This window comes from Choloepus didactylus, chromosome 17, assembly GCF_015220235.1.
Source record: "Choloepus didactylus isolate mChoDid1 chromosome 17, mChoDid1.pri, whole genome shotgun sequence".
Classification (NCBI taxonomy): domain Eukaryota; kingdom Metazoa; phylum Chordata; class Mammalia; order Pilosa; family Megalonychidae; genus Choloepus; species Choloepus didactylus.
The window spans coordinates 2270406-2294224 of NC_051323.1; the positions used below are offsets into that span (position 1 = coordinate 2270406).

The following is a 23819-nucleotide window of genomic DNA, read 5'->3' on the forward strand; positions in this document are numbered from 1 at the left end:
GAATTGCCATTTTGCAGATGAAATCACTACGCAACATGAATGGAAAGGCCAAGAGTAGCCGAGAATGGGTGCAGCTTATGGTGTGGAAATCCTACAGCGAGAGGATCTGGTACTGACACAAGGATTTATTTTGTATGCAGAAAAGTGTATGAAAATTGCATATGTCCACATAAGCCGATGAGTCAAGAATCTCTTGAATGGTAGCGAAGAATTCTTGCATAGGTTAATTGGAAGAATTTTCATCTGGGAGTCTGTAAATAAAACCAACATTGAAGTCATGAAAGATTAGGAAAAGATGGAAGAAATTTAAAGGCTGGAGTGGATTCTGTCAAATAACTGCTTGTGCAAAGCGGACCCTGGATCAGAAAAGAGCACTTGTGGGCCGACGCAGCCACGGCCCCGGGGCAGGAGCCCACCGCTGCCGCCGCCTTCGGGGCCGGGACCGCCGTGCGCTGGGCGTGAGCGCGGGAGGGAGCTGGCCAAGGCCACCTCGCCGCTGAGCTGCGGATCTGAGTTCTTTTTGACTACCATGGAAAGAGGAAAGAGAAACTAGAAATATATATTTTTTTTAATCATTTGATTTGATCACAGAGTTATTGTGGCCTTCTGAACTAATATGACAGATATCTAGCATCTAGCAAAATAATGGCAGCTGCTTACCTTGACCCAAACTTGAATCACGCACCAAATTCGAGTACTAAGACTCAGCTGGGTACTGGTATGGAACGTTCCCCTGGGACGATGGAGCGAGTACTAAAGGTCTTTCATTACTTTGAAAACAGTAGTGAGCCAGCCACATGGGCCAGTATTGTCAGACACGGAGATGCCACTGACGTCAGGGGCATCATTCAGAAGATAGTGGACAGTCACAAAGTAAAGCACGTGGCCTGCTATGGATTTCCACTCAGTCACCTGCGGTCAGAGGAGGTTCACTGGCTACATTTGGATATGGGTGTTTCCAATGTGAGGGAGAAGTATGAACTTGCACACCCACCAGAGGAGTGGAAATATGAATTGAGAATTCGTTATTTGCCAAAAGGATTTCTAAACCAGTTTACTGAATACAAGCCAACTCTGAATTTCTTCTATCAGCAGGTGAAGAGTGATTATATGTTAGAAATAGCTGATCAGGTGGACCAGGAAATTGCTTTGAAGTTGGGTTGCCTAGAAATATGGCGATCATGTTGGGAGATGCAGGGCAATGCACTAGAGAAGAAGTCTGATTATGAAGTATTAGAAAAAGAAGTTGGTTTAAAGCGATTTTTTCCTAAGAGTTTACTGGATTCTGTCAAGGCCAAAACACTAAGAAAACTGATCCAACAAACATTTAGACAATTTGCCAACCTTAATAGAGAAGAAAGTACTCTGAAGTTCTTTGAGATTCTCTCCCCAGTGCACAGATTTGATAAAGAATGCTTCAAATGTGCTCTTGGTTCAAGCTGGATTATTTCTGTGGAGCTGGCAATTGGCCCAGAAGAGGGGATCAGTTACCTGACCGACAAAGGCTGCAGTCCTACTCATCTGGCAGACTTTAACCAAATGCAGACCATTCAGTACTCAAACAGTGAGGACAAGGAAAGGAAAGGAATGCTGCAGTTGAAAATAGCAGGAGCACCTGAGCCTCTTACGGTGACAGCAGCGTCCTTAACCATCGCAGAGAACATGGCTGACTTAATAGACGGATTTTGCCGGCTGGTGAATGGAGCTGCTCAGTCTTTTATCATCAGACCCCAAAAAGAAGGTGAACGGGCTTTACCATCAATACCAAAGCCGGCCAACACTGAAAAGCAAGGCGTGCGGACACACGCGGTCTCCGTGTCAGAAACAGACGACTATGCTGAGATCATAGATGAAGAATATACTTATACCATGCCCTCAACCAGGGATTATGAAATTCAAAGAGAAAGAACTTGGAAGGTGTATTGGAGAAGGCCAGTTTGGAGATGTACATCAAGGAGTTTACATGAGTCCAGAGAATCCAGCTTTGGCTGTTGCAATTAAAACATGTAAAAACTGTACTTCAGACAGCATGAGAGAGAAATTCCTTCAAGAAGCCTTGACAATGTGTCAGTTTGATCATCCTCATATCGTGAAGCTCATTGGTGTCATCACGGAGAACCCCGTCTGGATAATCATGGAGCTGTGCACGCTGGGGGAGCTGAGGTCATTTTTGCAAGTAAGGAAATACAGTCTGGATCTGGCCTCTTTGATCCTGTATGCCTATCAGCTTAGTACAGCTCTTGCCTATCTAGAGAGCAAAAGATTTGTACACAGGGGCATTGCTGCTTGGAATGTTCTGGTTTCCTCAACTGATTGTGTAAAATTAGGAGACTTCGGATTATCCCGATATATGGAAGACAGTACTTACTACAAAGCTTCCAAAGGAAAATTGCCTATTAAATGGATGGCTCCAGAGTCCATCAATTTTCGATGTTTTACCTCAGCTAGTGACGTGTGGATGTTTGGTGTGTGTATGTGGGAGATACTGATGCACGGTGTGAAGCCTTTTCAAGGAGTGAAGAACAATGACGTGATTGGATGCATTGAAAATGGAGAAAGATTGCCAATGCCTCCAAACTGCCCTCCTACTCTCTACAGCCTTATGACAAAGTGCTGGGCCTACAACCCCAGACGGAGGCCCAGGTTCACTGAACTTAAAGCCCAGCTCAGCACAATCCTGGAGGAGGAGAAGGTTCAGCAAGAAGAATGGATGAGAATGGAATCGAGAAGACAGGTCACAGTGTCCTGGGACTCAGGAGGGTCCGATGAAGCACCTCCCAAGCCCAGCAGGCCAGGTTATCCCAGCCCGAGGTCCAGTGAAGGATTTTACCCCAGCCCCCAGCACCTGGTGCAGACCAATCACTACCAGGTCTCTGGCTATCCCAGTTCTCATGGAATCACTGCCATGGCTGGCAGCATCTACCCGGGTCAGGCGTCTCTTTTGGACCAAATGGATTCGTGAAATCAGAGGCCTCAGGAGATACCAATGTGGCAGCCCAGCCTGGAGGACTCTGCAGCACTGGACATGCGAGGAATCAGGCAGGTATTGCCAGCCCACCTGATGGAAGAGAGGCTGATACGGCAGCAGCAGGAGATGGAAGAAGATCAGCACTGGCTAGAAAAAGAGGAGAGATTCCTGAAGCCTGACGTGAGGCTCTCGCGAGGCAGCATCGACCGAGAGGACAGCGGCGGCCCAGGTCTGACTGGAAACCAGCACATCTATCAGCCTGTGGGGAAACCAGACCTTGCAGCTCCACCAAGAAACTGCCACGCCCTGGAGCCCCTGGTCACCTGGGCGGCCTTGCTGGCCTCGGCAGTCCCAGGGACAGTTACAACGAGGGTGTCAAGCCATGGAGGCTTCAACCCCAGGAAATCAGCCCTCCACCTACTGCCAACCTCGACCGGTCCAATGACAAGGTGTATGAGAATGTCACAGGCCTCGTGAAAGCGGTCATCGAAATGTCCGGTAAAATCCAGCCAGCCCCACCCGAGGAGTATGTTCCAATGGTGAAGAGGGTCGGCTTGGCCCTGTGGACGCTGCTGGCCACTGTGGATGAGACCATTCCCGTCCTGCCGGCCAGCACGCACCGAGAGATCGAGATGGCCCAGAAGCTGCTGAACTCCAACCTGGGTGAGCTCATCAACAAGATGAAGCTGGCCCAGCAGTATGTCATGACCAGCCTTCAGCAGGAGTACAAAAAGCAGATGCTGACGAGCGCCCACGCCCTGGCTGTGGATGCCAAAAACTTGCTGGACATCATTGACCAGGCGAGACTGAAGATGATTGGGCAGGCGCGGCCGCACTAGGCCTGGCGTGCGGAGCGGGCTTCCCGGCACGAGAAGCGCCCGTGGGAAGAGGCCTCCAGCCTTCCTGCTGCCCGAGGAGCTCGCCCTGTGTCCTCGGTTGGCAGCATTTACCGCTCCAGCTTCTGTGACTGAAAGCAGATGGAACATCTTCTCTCTCATATGAGTTTAACCACATTTTGATTTGGGTTGGTTTTTTGTTTTGCTTTTTAATCATGATGTTCAGACTGTCTGGGATCTAAAATGTGGCATTTTCTGAGAATGAAAATTGTACCTGAGAAGCTTTTAAGAATCACGAAGAACAGTTTATTTTCCATTAGATATGTTTTAGTGGAAATGGCCAAGGAGTTACATGGTAATTCCGAACTGCCTAAGCTGCATATTGGAAGAAAATAGTGTGAAGAATTCCAGGAAACCCAAGGAGCTGATATTCTTTTGCCTACCATAGAATTATTATCCAGACTGGAATTTTTGTTGTTGTTGTTAGAACATCCTTCAGTTGCAATATGCTGATACCACTTTACACAGAAAGAATATAAAAGCTGTATTTTGAAGACTCGAGTCATTTCAGAAAAACCTACAACCCTTTCCTTCTTTCCTGCCTTTTATTTCATGTGGATATGTGAAGCATTTGGTTGGAAACTAGCTATATGTAGAACACAACTAAAAACTCTCATCTTTTTTCACCGGAATAATGTGCCAGTTTTTTGTAGCAATGTTCTATTTCTCTGGAGCAGACATGCTTTGTCCCAGAGCACCTCCAGACTGCCCTGAGAAGCCATTCCATAACCATCCCTGTTTTCCATTTTTATATAATTTATAAAGAAAGATTAAAGCCATGTTGACTATTTTACAGCCACTGGAGCTAACTAACCCTTCATAGTGTCTGTCTTCCCAGGAGAGAATTCAGCAAAACAGAGGAATTTGGTTTCCTTTTGATGTCTGGTTATACCATCCATTCTGTTAAATAGTAATTTTGAAAAATAAGCCCTCGCTTTAGTTTGTTGGGGGACATAAATTATTCTCAGGAAGAATATAATGAACTGTACAGTTACTTTGACCTATTAAAAAGGTGTTACCAGTAAAAAAAAAAAAAAAAAAAAAGAGCATTTGTGGGAAAATTGTGACATTTTCAATGAGGGCTGTACCTTAATTAATACAGCACAAATGTCTATTTCCAGTCCCTAATAGGAACTGCAATTATGTGAGAGGTTCAGCTGAGGGCAAAGGAGGGCAAAGGAGTTTTAAGAGCACTTATACCTTGGTGAGGAGTTTGACGAGCACATAATCCTTTACGTAAGTCTAAAGCATTTTCATAGGAAGGCTTTTGGTTTATGGAAGTTGTCTCTAAGAGTGGATAGCCTCTTGGATCTGATGCGTAACTGCTGGTGAACTTGGTCCAGGTTATTGGTTTTTCTGTGTTGCTGCATGATATTTCTCTATGGTTTTGTCTAGTTTGGTTTTATTAAAGTGTGTGGTTTTTGCTGGAGATTGGACAGGTGTTGGTAGCATCAGGCTGTGGTTTGCCAATGGGATTGCGAGTCTCTGAGATGACACCTCACATCAATGTGAGGCCCAGTGCACTCACCCTCTCCCACCTTCAACCTCCTGGACGTACACACACACTCACACACACACACACACACACACACACATACAAACAGCTCTCCAAGCTGTGGACTCTACTTCAGGCCCTCAAGTAGTCAAAACCATCTGGCCATTTATACAACATACTCTCAAATGTTTAGAAAATAAATCGAAAAATAGAATGATATAGATAATGTAGCAAAATGTTAAAAGCTGGTGGATCTGGGTATCTGTATGTGAGGTGTGTTGGAGTTCTATGGGTTTTGCTTTTTTGCAACAATCATGTAAAATGGAACATATTTCAAAATAAAAATTTGAAAAAAGGAAATTCAAGTCACTACCCCCTTGAGGTCACTGCAAGCATCCCCAGGACTATCTCAAGCCCCTTTCACAGAGCTGGCAGACCCAGGCTCCCCAAACTGCTCTTTCATGCTCCTCCCACCCCAGTGGTCTCCTCCTCAGAGGATCTGGGAGCCATAACCACCTAGTAGTAACTAGGAACTAGGGCTTCGAACTAGGCCTCCTGGGAGAAATGGCTGATTCCAGGAGAGTGGCAGAAAAAATACAAGATGAACTTACAGTGTCTTACTGCTAGCAAGTAAGGAAGGGCTCAACAAGTCAAGACGATCTATCATAAGGACAAAGATGTCAGCTTACAGAGTCTCCACTGGCCAAATCAAGGAAAATTGGAGCATTAAAATAAGTAATGATATTAGCATACTATCACCTATTGAACTTAATAGGAATGCATGAGTTCATGTTGAAATAAGCAAACACATAATATATACATAAATCAAGTTTGATGAGAAACAGGATATTTGCAGTTTCAAAGCACACTGGATCCAAAAATACTTGTAAATAGGCAAAGAGTAACTTTATAGGGAGAAGCTTGGAGGACCAGGCTAATCAGGTGCTCTGGCTAACAATACCACTACTGGGACAACAGAAATCAGGAGGACCCAGCACCCTTCCGTGGTGTTCCTCCCAAAGACGCACAACCAGAAGCATCAGGCACAACCACAGAGGCAGTCGTGGTGCAAGGTGTGTCCTCTGGATATTCCTGGGGTGGGTAAGCAGATCCTACATGATAAATCCACCCTGGAATAACTGACCTGCAATAGTCAAAAGTGTCAAGTTCATGAAAGTCAAAGGAATACTGGAAACTGTTCCACATGGCAAGACATCAAAACATGTCAACTAAAGGCAACATTTGACAGAGAAATGGCTACTTTTGTTATCAGAGGACATTATTGGGACAACTGACTAAACTTTAATGGGGACTGTTGATTAGACGGCTATAATGCTCCAGTGTTGATTTCCAGATACTGAGGACTGTAATACGACTATGTAGCATTCCTTGAGGGAAATATGCAAAAAAGTATTAGGGGAATAATGGGGCGTCACATCGATACACGGTTCAAGGGAAATAAAAAGTTTCTTTTTACTCTTTTTTGAAGTTTCTGTGAGTTTGTGATTTTCCAAATTATCAGCAAGAATTGTGTACTTGAAATGCAGAATGTGCCACTGAATGAGTTGAGGCACATATCATTACTAATATCTATGTCCACAAGTTGGACATGCAGGTTTTGGCGTATGAAAGTGGGATGTGACTGACAGCCTTAGTGAAGGGCCCAGGTCTGCAAAGGAGTGTGCTGAGAGCACTCCTGAGTTGTGCTGACAGATCTTGGGGCACATGGCTGCCCCTGCCCCAGGATGCGCTGCCCATCTCATCAGGTCATAGTTTCCACATCCCCTGGGCACACGCGGCCAGCTGCCTATCTCGATTCTCACCTCACACCATCATAGCATTTGCTACTCTTTTGTAATAATTGCCAGCTTATTTCTGTTTCCCCTGCTGATCTGTGAGTCCTGTGAGGGAACAAACTTGACTTTACTCCCCACTGTATCACACACGATGCCCAGTGAACACTGATGACTGAGAGAATGGGGAGGCAGAGATCGAGGGATGATTCCTGCAATTGACAGCCCCTGAGTCACCCACGTAAAAGGCTGGGAGGGTGAGACGGGACTGGAGATGGAGCCACCCACTTAGGACCCTGGGGGCTCAGTCTGTCTACCCCCAACCCCAGGGGAACATCCCACACCCTTGTTCTTCTCGCTGCCTTTGCAGATGCTGTGCTCAACTCCCTTCCCCCCCATGCCCTTCTCCAATCTCAGAGAAGATTCTCCTGCTCTTCCCAGACCCGAACCCAATGGGCATGAAGGTCCACCCTTCCCCTGCTCTCCCAGTCTCAGCTCCTCCTTCCTGCACACATGATCCCACAGGAAGGAAGATCAGCAGAGAAGCTTGGAGGCTTCTTGGGAGCAGGGTCAGGGGTTTCTGTGATTTCTGTGATTTCCCCACTCCCAGCACCAAGAGCTTTGGCTCTAAAACTCCCCAGCCCACAGAAGGTGAGTATGTGGGCAGGTGAGCAGAACACAGGTGTGTGTTATAAAGACACACCCAGATTCCTGAATCCACCCCTGGGGCTCCCAGGTGTGACCCAGAAATTCCACTTCCAGGAATACTTCCCAAGGAAACAATCAGGAAAAGGAAAAGGAAAGGACATCCTCCATAATGTGGTTCATAAAACGGACCCATCTCAGTGTCCATCAGTTGGGCACTGACACCCCAATTCATGAATAACCACACTGGGAAATGCCAAACAGGGATGAAAACGCCTGTCCTCATCTCTGCACTGTGACATAGAGAGATCACCAGGATATAAAGTTAAGTGGATTCAAGGGGAGGTTAAAAACATGAAACTTTAATTGAACAGAACATTTGTTTTGAAAACACAATGAATGAATCTGAAGGGAAAATCCCTGCCTGCGTCTCCAGGGAGAAGCCTTGCAAACACAGAAACAGCAGACGCTGGGTGACGGTTCAGTCCCCAAGGTAGCTGGGTGGGGAGTTGTGCCTTGCGTCACGGGACAGGTAGCAAGGTGGAAGCAGCAGCACACCTCCTCTCTCTACAAAGGCCTGAACTGCACAGAACTTGTCCCAGGAGCTGGACATGCTCTGATCTATTCCTGCCTGAGCGGAAACAGACCTCCTTGGATTCTAGATCTCATGAACATTTCTCAAATGCTTTCTCCACAATAAGGAGTAGCCAACTAAACTATTCAAACAGGGCAGTGGGCTAAAGAAGCCTCGGAGCTACTCGGGAGACCCACCCCAGGGAACTCAGGGAACCTCCTTCTTTAACTTGGGATAAAGCTCTGTAACTCGTCATCTTGAACAGCCGGCCAGCCCCCAACATGCCCCTTAGGATGCTGCCCAGTGGCAGAGGAAGGTTCAGTCCAGATGCCCCCTGAAAACTCAAGGAGCATTTGTGCTCCCAAGAAAGTGTCGTTGGAGGCCAGACTGTTGGGCCACTGCACCTGGAGAAACAAACACAGTGTCAAATTCTGCGGCCTGGTTCTGGACTCTCCCATGCCAGTTTGCTAACCCCAAATGGATCCCAGCCCCCTCTGGAGCCCTGGACTCAGGAGTGATTTCCCGTGGCATGCAACCCCCACTTCCCCTCCAGTCCCTTGTTCCTGTCCTCCCCCGAGTTCATCTTTGCTGGAGCCCCTCCTCCATGTCTCCACCATGGACACAGGCAGTAGGAGTGAACCAAAGGAGCCTCACAGGAAGGCCTCACCTGGGTGGACTGCAGGTGCTGGCTCAGCTCCACAGTGGACACTGGGCTGGGAAAGGAGTGTGAGGCCTGCACCAGCTCTGGGGGGCTGGAAATGGGATGAGGTGTCAGGAGAAGCTCTGTCCCAAGAGCCCAGGGAACCCGAGATAACAACAGCCAGCAGTGAGTGCTTCTTATTAGGAAGCATGCACATTATTGAAATCCTTCAGGGACACAGCTCCGTGTCCTCAGGGGTGCTGGTGGGAGGATGACATGCTGGACAGGAGGTTAGAGGAGTGGCATGTTACACCACTCTGCATGTGTGGGGCAGCACGACATGCGGGGGACACACAGGACAATTTTAGATGGGGTGTCAGAGTGGGCTTCATCAAGGAGGAGTTCTATGGGCAGAAATGGGAAGGATGTGGGTGACCCGAGGTTGGAGCATTGTGGGGTATGACAGGAGAGAAGAGGCTGCTAGGACCCACTTGGGGTGGACAGGAGGGAGGTGAAGGAGGAAACAGGAGCAGTCTGGAAGTACCACAGGACACACCATTCCTCTCCTAGGGGTTTACCCAAGAGAAATGAAAGCAAACAAGCCAACAATACTGCATGTATGGGCTCTGTGCACTTAATCTGCAAAGGCCCAAAGTGGAACCAACTCCGATGCCCATGGATGGGGGAGTGCAGGAAAAAACTGGTCCATCTGCACCACGGAACCCTCCTCAGCAATAAAGAAGAATGGACTGTGGATATATGCCACACAGACAAATCCCCAAACAGTTATGCCCAGTTAAAGACACCAGACCAAAGAAGACAGAGGGAGAGCGAGAGAGTAATGCTGTGTGATTCTATTCATATGAAATTCTAGAAAATGTAAATGGATCCATAGTAACATAAAGCACCTCGGGATCCCTGGGGATGTGGCAGGGGGAGGTGAGGAGACGGAGAACATGCAGTTAGGAAATCTGTGGGTGTGGATGTGCTAGTTACCTTAGCCTTAGATGCACAGGTGGAACGGTGTCAACACATGAAACCTTAACAACCGTAGCATCTAAACCTGTGCAGTGTACAGTGTGTCAAATATGCCTGAAAGAAGCTGTGTTTAAGCAGAAGGAAACAAGGTCATCAGGTCAGAGTGAGGGTGGGCAGGTAGCTCTGGAGTCCGAGGAGTGAGAAGCAGGGATGAAATGGCTACATGGAGGGTGCCAAGCACACATTTGGGGGCACCAGGGCACAGGGCCCGAGAGACTCTCGGTGACAAGGGTAAGGGGAGTGTAGGCAGATGGTGCTGTTTACCCCACATGTCACGGCCTTTAGCAGGCAGAACATGTGACTTGGGGGCTGCTCTCTCCCTCTCTCTCATGTCCTGTCATCCTGTCCTCCCTGGGAACTGCCAAGTCAGATGGGCTTTTGGCTCCACTAGGGGAGACCCCTGCCCCTAGGGCACTTGGTGCTGTTGGCCCCTCATATGAGGACAGGACGGGGCATCCACTGGAAGATGGGAGATGGGGGAACCCCTGCTAGCCAACCTTGACACTTTCCCACCATCAGTGCTCCTCTCCTCTCTGTCTCCCCTGTCTCCTGCCATGACCCCCAGCCCTGGCAGCCTTGGTCACCTTCTCTCCATTTCATACACCTTCAGTAGTAAATACCTGGAATGTACCAGACCTTCCTGAGCCTTTAACACTGTAACTTTGGATATAAAGTTAGGATATTGCTGCTGCTTAGAAACCCTCATGGCCTTTTGTGTGGGGCAAAGAATATGCCAGAAGGATTCTTCAGGGCCCAGGGTGATCACAGGGGAAGAGGAGACCCTTGAGCTTGGGCCTGTCGAGATACCTCAGAGACACAGACCACAGGGCAGGTGCCTTGTCTGCTCCTCCTTCTTGTAGACGTGGCTGAAGTCCACAAGGCCAACCTGCTGGAGTGTGGCTCGGGTTCTCTCCTCTCAGGCCCTCACTCCCTGACTCTGTGGCCTGAAGTCATCAGAAGCCCAGGGCTCTGCAGGGATTACCTTTGGGGGAGGATAAATGCTGGAGGCTGCAGTGGGGTCTGCGTCACCAGGTAGCCCCCGACCTGCACGTCTGCTTGTCCACTGCTGGTGCCCGGACTCTTCTCCAAATACGGGCTCCAGGGGTTCCTCTGAAGTGGGTCAGGGAATCCTGCACGGAAAGAAAATGAACGTCTCACTGGCTATTGAAGGAGCACAGCCCCCTGCGGGCATGAGCAGGACCTCACAGCAGAGAGGAAAGTGGCAGCATGGACGCGGGCAAGTGCCTGGCCAAGGGACCAGCCTCAGCCCTGCTGGGGCCTCAGCATCTCTGAGAAAGGCACGGTCATGGCAGGAATCCAAACCACCTTTCTGCTCTGTTGGTCTTTGCTTCCAGACACTAAAGCAGTAGGATATTTCTGACTTAAAATTTTGCTTTTCACAGGTTTGATTAGGGAAAACTGCAGACCTCATGCCAGCACCTGGTCCCAGGGACAGAACATCAGATTCTGAACCCCTCCCATCACCCATGAGGAACTTGGGGCATCAAGGGTTTCCACTGTGGCTGGTTCCTCATGTGGCTCGGCCCCCACCCTTTAACCTTCTCATTTTACCTGAACCATGGATTTTACCCTTCACCTTTACACTTGTACTTTAGGTTTTACCTCACTGTCACTTAAGTGTTAGGTGTTACCACTTTACCTTGCCCTGTCCACTTTCTCTCTACTTAAGATATCTTGGAAAGTATCAGTCCTGAAAACAAGCTGCCATGGATTTGAAAACATCTGTGTTGGACTGAAACTCAGGAGAGAAGCAAGCTGAGCTTTTAGGTTCATTTCTGCCCTGAGATTACAAGGTTGTAAGAAAAAAACAAGAATGAACATCCCCTGATCTCAGACACAAAATGACAGCTGCCTGGCCAGGCCTTCAAACCCTCCCTTCACTTAGTCTGGCATTTATGTCCCCAGAGCAACTGTCCAACCCTGGTGGCCAACTGCATAGGAAGCTTCTATCAAATGAAACTCCTCGGCCAGTGGACTATGACTCTAACTTTGCTTTCCACTTTTTTCTCTTCCTGGGAAACTTTAAAAGCCCTCTCAGGTAAAAGAAATGCAGTTTTAGTGCTAATTTGACCATCTCTGGATCAAATGTAGTAGAAGAATGTGTTATATCTTCCCCCTACAAGAGAAAGAGAAGTAGCCATGGGCCCAGAATAGTGACGGTGTGTAAGGTCAGGGGTGAAGAGACCAGCAGGTGCGAGATGTCCCCTGTTATGCAGACTCAGGAAGCAGAAGGAAGGCCCCTGACCGACAGGCATCTGAGGTAGAACTGGGGGACAGGGCAGGGGGCAAGACCCATGAGCAGGACCATTAATGATACAAGACGTTCAAGATGCTGATGGGAAAAAATGTTCAGCTCTGAACTGTGTTCCTGCCAAATGGTCAGTCAACTGTGAGGTCACATAAGAATGTAGCACTTTATTTCCCAGGCACCTTATCTTGCAAAATTCACTGTAGACATTCTCTAACAAGACAAGGTAATCAGGAGAGAAAGCACAAGATGCATTTCAGGAAGCAGTGGAGGAAACCCAGAGAAGGAACACTCAGCAAGGAGGCTCCATCCCAAGCCTTGGGAGACTTCACTAGAGATGGAAATAGGAAGGACAGTGCCCAGTGGCCAGGGCTTCAGCTGGAAAACTAGAAACCCTGGAAGAAATTAAGGAGGTGACAAAAGTAGATAATATAAGAGAAAAGAAAGGAAATTAGAAACTCCAGGAAAACAAAAGTTTGAAGTGAAATGATATAAATGTGTATATATATATACACACACACATTATATATGTTAATCTATCTATATATAGAGAGAAAGAGACAGATAGATAGCTGTAGATATTGATATAACCATTAAACATTTAACCCTGGGGAATTTTGGTGATAGGATGAATTAGAAGTGCCACTACTCTCGTCACGAGGTGGGAAACCACAAGATTCTGCTGTGGTTTAAGGAATCCAACATTACAATGATAACTAGGAAAGAAATTATAATGATGCTATTTCTGACATATGATGATGGTGGATGGGAGGTGGGGATTTGAGAAGCTCACTCTACCTCTGTCCAACAGGAGGGAACAGGTAAGGTCAGGTGGCACTGGAGGGGAGATCAGAGGAGCAACAGCTCCTTCCTTTTCTTTTAACTTTTTCTATACTGTCTCACTCTTTAGCCATGTGCATAACTTATTGTGCAAAGTAAACTATGAGTAATCTGAAATAACAGTGGGAACAGTCTCTGTTCCGGTGGCAGAGGGACTGTGTCTACTCGAATAACACAGGGGGAAGGTGAATTTCTGACCCTCCCACCCTTGTGACCCTCAGAGAAGATGCAAGGGGGTCACGGCATCTGGAGCAGAGCTCAATCATCCCACCTGTGGGGCTGGGACCGTCCAGTGTGATGAGGGGCCCAGGTGCAGTGGCCTTCGGATGGGGCGTCATAAAGTCCAGGTCCTGACCGTGGAGCAGCTGCCCATTCTGGAAGTAAACCTCCTCAGAAGATGCCACAGTGAGGGACATCAGCCACGATCCTGAGGGGCCCAGTCGGGGCGCCACAAGGTCATTGCCGGCAGCCAGAGGGCAGAGGCCAGGCCCAGGGCAGTCGGGCGATAAGGATGCAGCATGGTGGCCCAGCCCCTCTGCCAACATCTCTGTGCCTTGTCGAGCCCTGCAGGACAGAGAAGCACCATCCATGGTGGGCAGAGGCTCCCGCAGTCTGGTGCCTGCAAAGAGGCTCCAGCCACGTGTGGGGCTCTGGGTTCCCACTTGGGTTCAGCCCCTGAAGGCTGTGGGACCCACACGTGACAAGTCGTGCTGTGCTCCCGTCCTCCTGTGCCACATGAGCTGTGACGACTAAGGCTGGGACCCTTAACAAGTATGATTACTGGAACCTGAAACACATTAGCACTTGTATTTACAATGACCATCAACTGAGCACTGCTACAAAATGAAAACCGAAAAGGATCAGCAAGAGCATAAAAGTGGAGTAAACAAATGATGGTGCATTTAAGGAACACCAGGCAGCAAGGAATAGTAATTATTTACCAAATTAATATTCTTTGGATGTTCACTGTCTCTCAGATTGGGCTCTAAGCCTTTGGTTCTCTGCAGTGCCTCCACATGGCAGGTCCTACCACTAGCCCCATTTCCAGGTGGGAAAACGGAGACGCAGGGAGAGCAGGTAAACCTCCCCAAGGTCCCGCAGCAGGGTGGGGCCAGGCCAGGAAGTGAACCAGCCAGGAAGCCAAAAGATGCTGGGGTCAGAATGTTAAGACACACAACGGGGTCATGGTGAGATCGCCAGCACCTTCCTTATTGTTCCCCCACCTTTGAGCTCCTCAGTAGAGGAGAAAAGGTGCAGGAGTGGTGCTTAGAAACAGAGCCCAGGGCAGAGGAGAGACTCAGAAAAGGCTGGTTGTTACTAACACAATGACATTTTAAAACACAAAATACTATTAATAAATAAACAACAACAACCACAGCACAGTGGTCTTGTAAGTCGGCCTCCCCTGTTCTCGGAAAGAAGCCACCCCCACTGCAGCCATATGGCTCCTTGCTGGTGCCCCCTCCCTCCCGGGGAGTAGCATCTCTGCTCTCAGATGTCAGGGACCACCTGCTCTGAGCCCTGCCCTCCAGCCCCCATGGAGAGCAGGGTCTGGACAAGTGGGGTGGTCCTACTGGCCGAAGAAATGGCAGTACCTGGGATCCAGGGGCTGTGAGAGGGTCTCATGTCCAGGAAACTCCAGGGCCAGAAACGGAGGCTCCCACAGTCCTAAGGTGGCCTCTGGGGGAGGTGGAGGGTCATTTCCCTTATGTCCTGCTGAAAAAGCACAAGAGATTCAGAGGGGAAGCTGAGCCATGCTCCCAAGCCCCGGCCTAGCAAGGGCTTCCAAGCAGGTAGGAGAACCCGCTGCCTGGGGGAGGTGGTCACCACAGCTTCCACCCACTTCTCCTTATTGCTCTGTCTGCCTTTGGTCTCAACCAATAATCCAGAGCTATGACTCCAGGACACCCCATTACCATGACATTTGCTTTACACCCTCACATTTATCCACTGATCCCTTCTCTCTGGCCCCTTGGTGGCCCTGCCTTCCCCCCGACAACTAGCCCTAACTACACAGTGGCTTCTACACCCAGAGTGGCTTCCACAGCCCCACCTGCCCAATGCTCAACCACGGATGAGCCTCTGAGCCAATCTGAGGCCAGCCTCAGCCATAGTCACCTCGTCCCCTGTGATGGTGAACTCTAGCCACTGGGCAAATTCCCACATGGCCACCTTGCCCCCTATGACAGCGAACTCTTGACTAGGCACTATCCTAGCCTCACCAGAATGACACCTGGTAAGTTTGAAGTGTATGGGAAGCCAGCAGCCCACCTGGGCCCTCAACCACTCACCTGAGTGTGCAGGCCTGTCCCCAAACTGGGCCTCAATGTGGCAGTTGCCTGATGGCCCCAGCAGGGCTTGCTGTGGGCTCAGAAGGGATTTTTGGCGCCGCCGGTAGTTGGAAAACCAGTTGCATACCTGCTCGACTGTCAAGCTCGTCTCCAATGCAAGGTTCTCCTGCCCAGGACAACCCAAAGCTCAGTCAGTCAGAGTCCACCCTAGTCTCTCCAAGGACAGCCAAGGCAGCACCCAGAAGAGCTTGAAGGCCACCTGCAGGCCCTCATTTTCACGCATTTGCTACCAAGTGTCCCTCTGGAAAAGTGCAGGTGGGTCAGCAGTGAACGAGAGACGCCTGCCCAGCCGCATGCAGCTGACACCCGTAAGGAGTCTGTGGAAGCATCTCCTGCTGCCCAGGTGGCTGCAACACCTGGATGGTGCCCAGAGGCTGCCTGAGGAGGCCTGGGGTTGTCCCATCTCTGCACCATCATGTTCCCTTTGCAGACTGAAGTTCCAAGAGGCTATGGGGTGCTACTCGTGAACCCCTGACTAACACTCCTTTCACAGCGACCACCTGTTGTGGGTGCTGGCGTGCTGCCAGGCCCACTGAGAGCAACTCTTGCTTCATGGACACAGTGACAGGCCCTAAGTATTGCCTGGCTTTGGATGGTTGGTTTACAGACAGAGGTGCAGATGAAATTTAAAAGCCCTAGTGTCACGGGACAGCAGAGCCTCCCCCCTGCGGCCAGCACAATCCACCTCTAGTGGGGCGCATGTCCACTCATAAGTATCTCCCAGTGTGGCCAAGCCCCCAAAGGCTCCACCCCTGACCTGGTGCCTTTTCTCTTTGTGATGGGAGGACCACAGCTCTGAGGAGAACCGGAAAGCGGTGGGGTGAGCAGGCACTGAAGCCTGGGTCTCCCAGCAGAGGGTCCTGTCCTTCAGTGCCTGCCCCTCCTGCCCCTGTCCCATGCTTACTCTTGTCCCCTGCATGGTGGCCACCCATGGGCCCCTGACATACAGGACCCCACCTGCTGGGCTCACAGCCACTCGTGGGCTTCTCTCCTTGGGTGAACCCTTGTTTGGTATCTGTTCCCACACTTCATACATCCTCAGGGCCTGCACACAGAATATGCTCAATGTGCATCCATCGAAGCCACATGACTGGCTAAGTTGTAGCTCCATGTGAGAAAGCAAAGCCTGTCTGTGTACAGATTGTCCAGTAGGGACAGGGCTGCCCATCAGAAAACAAGTCCTTGACTTGGGACCAGCAGTGCACAGTTGGTGAGGAACACTAAGGAGACCTGAGTCCATCCCCAGAGGGGAGACCTGTGGGGAGAGCATCCAGGGAGAGAAGCAGCCTGGGGAAAATCATGCTGGGATTTAGACTCTGGATAGGGAACCCCCAGGGAGGCACCAGCCTATTGGGAATGAGCAACCTGGTGCGATGAGCATCCTGGGGGAGAAGCACTCTGGGGGAGCAGAGCATCCTGGGGGAAGCATCCAGTGGGGGAGTCCTTTGGAGGGGGTATAGGCTAAGGAGAACATCCTGGGGATGTAATTTGGGGATAAGAATGCTGGGGGGAGCATACTGGGGGTGTGGGTTTTGAGGGATATACCCTGGGGGAATTCTTGGGTTGGAAGCATGCTAAGAGGAGCAGCTGATGGGGGGGAGATTCTATGGCAGAGCACTGGTTGGGGGAGCATTTTAGTGGGGAGTAGCTGGTTGGGGGGAGCAGCCCAGGGAGAAGACAGCCTGGGGTAGGCAGCCCTGCCCTCTGCTCTCACCCTCTGGTCCTTATTGGGGCTGCTGCACACACTCAAGGCAAAATCCTGCAGCTTCTGGCGAACCTCTTTGGGAAAGTACCGGCTCTTCAGACCCTCTGGGCAGAGGGAGGAGGGTGGTGGATGCCTGGACAAGGACAGTGAGGAGGAAGGTTAAGAGAACGGGAACCCCTCAAATTGGTCCCTCCTCAAGGGCTCCCTCCAAGAAGCAACACTGTGCTTCCCCCTCTCTCCTAACACTTCTCTGTCCTCAATCTGAAGAGCTATCTGCTCCCTCCCTGTAAACTCAGAAGTTGCATAAGTGAGTGGCCCACCTGCAAAACCAAGGCAGGGGTCAGAAGTCTAGGGCCAAAAGAGGGGTCCTGACCCCCATATAGCCCACTCCTTAGCCCGGCTAGTTCCAAGGGCCTCCCCAGGACCCTGTCCTCCCTCCATATACAAGCTTGACAGGCAGTGGAAGACTTTTGTACGTGTGGCTAAGGGATCAGCTGTCAATTATTCAGTCACTGCTCTCCTGGGTGGGACAACCTCTCTTAGTGTCCCCAGCAGTGGCAGTCCCTGAGGGCAGGACCACCCCTCCTAACTAACCCAGCAGTGTCGAATACTGGTCTCCCATATCACACACCCGAACAGAGCTCCATTCCCCCTCTCAAAGTCTGCCCCTGTGTCCAGGATTGTGAACAGCTTGGCAAGCAGCACTGGCATTTGTCTAGGGCGGGGGGCACACCGGTCAGCGTGCCGAACCCAGTCCATGGGCTGTTTTCCTGTGGCCCATGAGCTCAGAACAATTTTACACTTTGTAAGAGCTGTAAACCACCCTACCTGCACACACACACACAGACTGTCTCTGTGTGTCACACTCTCTCTACCCTTAACTGGAAGAGTGTGCCGACTGCACTCCAGGATGCCCAACCATCCTGTGCCCTGTCCTTTACCTGGCAGCTCCCTCTGCAGATCACCCACCCAGAGCAGCCCTCCCAGCAAAGACCCTGCACGTCCCCGGCCCTGTTCCGAACATGTGCACTGCATGGTACTTCTCACTCTGGGACCAGCCATCAGCCTCTACTTCCTCGTCTAGTGCCCTTCCCGCACGTCTGGAAGGCAGCTCCAGGGAGCCAGGGCCTCGTCTGCAGCTCAGCCCTTCTAACAGCCCTGGCAGGCAAAAGACGCTAGGGAACCCGAGACGACCTGCACACCATCTGGCCCCTAGACCATTCACCTGGCTGAGGCGTACTTTCCCGGTGGCCAGAACCCACATGGAGGGACATGACCCCAGCCCCGGAGACCTCAGGCTGAGGAACACTACAGACCCACATGGTGTTGGTGGGTACCGTGCAGGAGCATTCCTAAAAGGAATCATCTCTCCTTCCTCCAGTAAGCAGTGTTTGTTGACCAGGCACCGCAACACTGGAACCCTCTTCCCTTGGGCTGCTCTGAAGCTCAGAGAGAGACCTGCAGCCCTGTAGCCCTGCACTGGTGGTTGGAAAGGCCCAAAGCTAAATGCAGAGCTCCAAGATCAGTGTCTGCATCAGAGTCCTGGCTGTGCAGCTCTCCTACGTGTGACGCTGGGGGGATGTAGCCTATGCCTCCGTTTCATCTCGTCATTGGGTATGAGGTGATGATGATGACAACAACACCACCCATCATGGATTTGGTGCTGACCACCTGCCAGGCCCTCTTCTCAGCCCTCTGCCTCCACTTCGCCCAATGCTACCACCACCCCACCCTTCTCCCACCTTGGAAGACCTGAGGCTGTGATCAGAGCGCTGGGAGGCAGACCCAGGGCCACTGGAGAGCACAACTGTGGGGATTAGCTGGCTTGTAAAATATGGGCTGGGCACCACCCACCTGGCCCTACAATCCCCTGTCTGTGCTCAGCCAGAGACCCCAGCGAGGAGAGGAGAGGGAGGAGGGGGCAGTGAAGAGGCTCCTTTTCTGCAGGGCTGCTCGCTGGGGAGCAGGGGCCGATGGTAAACATGAGGGTGAATTCTGCCTCAGGCACCCTTCCAGCTGCACATGGAGCTTCTCCTGCATCCAGTGATGAACACTTTCTTTCCCTGGGGCAGGGGCAGCTGCCTTCCCCACTGTGCCAGCCCGAGTGACACCCTCCCTTACTGATGCTTGTCCTCAGCCCCCCAGCCACCCTGCTCAGGAGCTGTCCCTTTGCATCCACATTACCAGACAAAGCAGGTAAGAAGCATGGTTTAGTGAGGGCACATGGTGGGTGCGGGAGAGAAACTGGCCAAGAGAATGCTTGTTGTTAGGACCTGAATGTTCCCGCCCCATCTGGTTCTCCTGCCCCATTTCCCCACCTCTGTGATTGTAGCATGTGTCCTGGGGTAGCCCCATCGGTAACACAAACCCACATCCAGCTCACACCTCTTCCTGAGGGAGGAGGGCGTGGGGTGAGCACAAACCCACACCCAATGCATGGCTCTTCTTCTGGGGCCCCATGGGGTAACTTAAACCCACACCTAGTGCACAGCAATTCTTGGGGGTCCCTGTGGGGAACCACAATCTCAGGCCCAGGGCACAGCTCTTCCTGTGGGACCCCATGGGGTGACACAAACCCACACATACCTCTTCCGGCAGCGGAACCTCTGCAAGGGGGTCAGCGTGGCCACACCCAGCCTTTTCCTCTCCAGGTCATAGTGGATGTCATTCCAGAGCTGCACCAGCTCCTGGCTGCCTCCCGCAGGTGCCCGGCAACCCTGTTGAGGACAGCATGGCTGAGCCCTGGCCGCCCTGGGCCTCCTGGAGCACAGTGGGATCCAGAGCCCACGTTTCTGACCTCAAGGAAGGAGCCCTGCCTAGGGCTGGGACAGGGGTTCTGGGTGTGAATTCTACTTCCACTGTCTATAAAAGTCGAGAGTGGTTAAGTGGTGAAGGCCTGAGACAGCCAGGGCGCCCTCCATGCCACCCACTGCAGCATGGCATGGCCTTCTGGGGACCAGATCTCTTTACTGGACCATGGGCCATGGTCACGTCACCCCCGAGGGCAACTGTCCTTGGAACCCCTCAGCCCTCTCTCGAAGTGAACACAGCTCTCAACCGCATCCTGCCAGGGGGAGCACAAGGCATGGAGAAGGCCAAGGACGGGCATCCACCCACATGGACAAGGAGAGGTGGGGCACACCGTCAGCAACATCTGCCATGGAAGACCTCTACCTCCCCCAGCAAAGCTGGCCTCAGGGATCTGTGCACTCGACAGAGCGGAACACATGACCTCGTCTGTGCTGGGCAACGATGCATCGACCCCAGTGACCTGGAATGATTTGCTTGTGTTAAATGGACTTTCCAGATAACCAAGCATGCGTGGCACTGGACTGGGTGTGCTGCCTGCATTTACTTAACTTCGTCACCTACCACACAAGCATTCCCAGCTGTCACCGACGGCCTTTAACCCCACAAACACTCACTGAAGAAGGGTTTTGGGATTGTTTGGGTGAGGAGGCCAGATTTTCTCCCAGAAACACTGGTAATTGCTCAGCGTTCTCTCCGGGGCTCTGGAAAAGCCTCCAAGGCATTGGTCCACAACTCCTTACAGCAGGGGACCCCTGGCACTGTGTGTGATGTCCCGGCCTCTGCGGATGTAGCTTCGTCATGTCTTTGCCTGCCAGGAGCCATCACAGACCCTTCACGGAGTCTCCCCAACTGCCTGACTTGGCTGAACAGGTGGGAATTGTCCCTGGGCTTGACTGTGGTGACCTCATCTTACCTTGAGGACACAGGGCAAGGGGCTCCCCTCAGAGAGGCCACCCCGGACCACCCTTCAGAGCTGACTACACGTCTCCCCTGGGGTTTGCCACTTTGATGCTCCGGTGGCCTTCATGTTTTTGTTACAATTCTGAGCAGGCCTTCACGTGTCTGTGCACCTCATTCATTTACTTTGACAAATTTGCAACAATTGAGCACATCCTATAGCCTAGGTGTTATGTGGAGTGAGGGTGGAGGCTGTGGTGGGCAAAACCAAGGTGGCCCCTTCCTCATGGGCCTCCACTGCAGTGACGGGAGACAGACGAAACCCAGGGAAACAGGACAGCAATTATAACCCAAGGGAGGAGCCATGCAGGTGGTAAGGAGGGCAAGCTTCCTGGATGGGGCCAACTGGGAAAGTTTCTGAGGAGTGATGCTGATACAGAAACCTCAAAGGTCAGAAGGTGCCAGCCACAACAGAAGGTCCTGAGGTGGGGAAAGAGCGCGGAAATCTATGATGGAAGGGCAGCCTGCATGGTTATCGGGAGATGAGACTGGACCACAGATGGGCCAGAGCATGGGGCCCGGGAGCCACCAAAGCAGGTCCAGGTCACGGACTCCTCTGCACTTGCAGAAATCCCTCCAGCGGCTGGGTAAGTAATGCATCCGAGGGACAGAAGCGAGCAGAGGGGTGGTCATGCAGACACTGTGTTAGCTTTGCGGAGGCGACTGGGAATAGAAAAAGCTGTGGGGAATGGAGGAGCATTTTGAAGGTAAATGCAACATGAATGCTGTATGGATTGTATCAAGGAGTGAAAGAGAGGAGCAAAGAGGCTCCACATCACTCATTTGAAAAACTTTGGGCCAGGTGTACTTTGTAATTCAGAATTTAAGACTTAAGAACGTCATAAGGCAAACACCATATAACTTGTACCACCCCGGCACCACCTCAGCCAGGATTTCTTAGTCAACTACAAGCTATTTATGTCAAAAATCTTCAAGTAAATTGGTAAATAAAGGTCATCAATAGCTTCACACCAACACAGCTGAAGTTTGCTGTTAAATGAGGACAGGGCCTTGGGCCCAAGAAATGTCTCCCAGACACCTTCTGGAGCCTTCCATCTGTGCTCAGGATGCAGCTGCTCCTTCTGCCCTCTAGCCCCTCTGCCCCAGGCTGACCCCCAGGAGACCCTCTGCCCCGGGCTGACCTGCAGGAGCATCTCTGCCCCAGGCCGACCTCTAGGAGCCCCTCCTCCCAGGCCTACCTCCAGGAGCTGGCGGGCAGCCTGGGGCTGCTCCTGCCGTGCCAGCACACGTGCACACACCAGCACCACGTCCTTGTTGTCCAGCAGCTGCAGGCGGAGCTGGCTCTCCAGCAGGGCCTCCACCAAGGGCTCTGCCTGGGCGAGGTCATCCTGCAGGTCCCGGCACAGTCTTCCTGCAAAGGCCACCAGCTCCACAGGTGGTGGGCAGGTATCCCTGCTCTCCCGCAGCAGCGCCAAGAAGCTATGCATCGTGTCTTGGAGCAGGGGCCCGCACTGCCAACACAGAGAACAGTCACGGCCGCACCAGCTGGGTCACCAATCAATGCAATCAATGCACATGGTACTGCGTGCACCCTCCGCATCCTCAGAGAGGCTTCAAACAGTGTCTCAGAGTCACAGGAGCCCACCCAACACAAGTCGTGGGTGGGGGTGTGTGTCAGATGCCCTCAAGAATTTCCTCACAATCCCCCAAAGAACACAGCCCTCCAGGAACTCTGCCTGAGTGCCACACAGGTGCCCGTGGCCCCGAGAGCTTCCCCACTTGGCAGGTGAGGGCAATGTACTCAGAGAGTTGTGGAAACGTCCAAAGGTCACAGGTGGTGACCCCAGCAGGCTGGACTCTGTGCCCAAGCAAGTCCTCATCTACACCCAGAAGGCTACTCCACCCGGAGAGTCGTGGGTTGCCCCCCTCCTCCCCCACCCAATGCTGAGCCCTCTATTTGGCTTCCCCAGAGCTAATCCCTGGCCAGTTGGACTCCCAGGCTTCTGAAATTTTTTGTCCTCAGTCTGTACAAATTTAACTAACTGTGTACACATACACCCATTTCAACATCAGAGAAGAGAGGGTGATTGCCTGTGCCACCCTCGGTCCACCTGACACCACACAAAAGTCCTTGCCCGCAGACAGTCCTGCAATGTGTTCCGTCAACAGAGGACTGGAGCACACAGGTAAATATGTTATATTCCACAAGTTAAAACAAAAGGTGGCATCCTGGAGCCTGCCTTCTCAAGGAAACACCTCTGTTCACAGCTGAAATCTAATATCCATAGAATGGACTTCTAGAACTGAAATTAAAAGTGGAGTGGGATATGGGAATCAACATTTTTCATTGAAACTGCAAAACTCCATTCCCATAGGCAGGAAGAACCAACATATCCAAAAAGGGAAGACTGCAGACCCTATCTATCCTGCTGACCCAGGGGGTCTGCTCTGTCTTTCTCTCCATCCAGGCTGTCCCCATGATAGCCAGATAGGAAAAAATAATCTAATCCCCTAGCTAGAAAATGCATAATAGAGTCTTTAGGAACTAGAAAAATGCTTATTATGGTCATTTCACCCAAGGAGCCTTGAGTAATTTTAAGCCTAAAAGCCCTTGTTGAAATAGCTTGCTGTTGGTCTACTCTCAAAAGCTTAGTCTCTGTTCCTTTTCTGTTATAGTAATAAGATCTTCCCTTGCTCTGCTTGCAGGAATGAGATAACATCCTAGACCACCATGTGCTGACCAAACAAGAATGAAGCAAGTGCTTTCTTATTTTAGGTTTTTCGCTGAACCCTTCCCAGTTCTTTGTCTCCTTGAACTATAAAAGCTCAAGCCCCCTTTTCTCACTTTGAACTGGTTTTGGAAAAATTTTCCTCCA

The 23819-nt window shown here is 51.1% G+C and overlaps 2 protein-coding genes across 2 annotated transcripts; one reads left to right on the forward strand and one right to left on the reverse strand.

The window, feature by feature from the left end:
• The first annotated feature begins 603 nt into the window (after positions 1-603).
• On the forward strand, positions 604-3807 carry LOC119512302 (focal adhesion kinase 1-like). The gene is given in 3 exon segments (XM_037806891.1): positions 604-1904; positions 1906-3239; positions 3242-3807. Coding segments are annotated over 3 exon segments (3159 nt in total). The 5' UTR covers positions 604-645.
• Positions 3808-8595: 4788 nt separating this feature from the next.
• ANHX (anomalous homeobox) lies at positions 8596-22537 on the reverse strand. Its single transcript, XM_037807598.1, has 10 exons — positions 22182-22537; positions 19801-19931; positions 17224-17347; positions 15450-15615; positions 14754-14874; positions 13821-13994; positions 13430-13722; positions 11032-11179; positions 9039-9123; positions 8596-8775 (listed from the first exon to the last, which is right to left on the reverse strand). Exons 1-10 carry the CDS (start codon positions 22428-22430, stop codon positions 8596-8598), a joined length of 1671 nt encoding a protein of 556 aa, XP_037663526.1. The 5' UTR covers positions 22431-22537.
• Positions 22538-23819: the final 1282 nt, after the last annotated feature.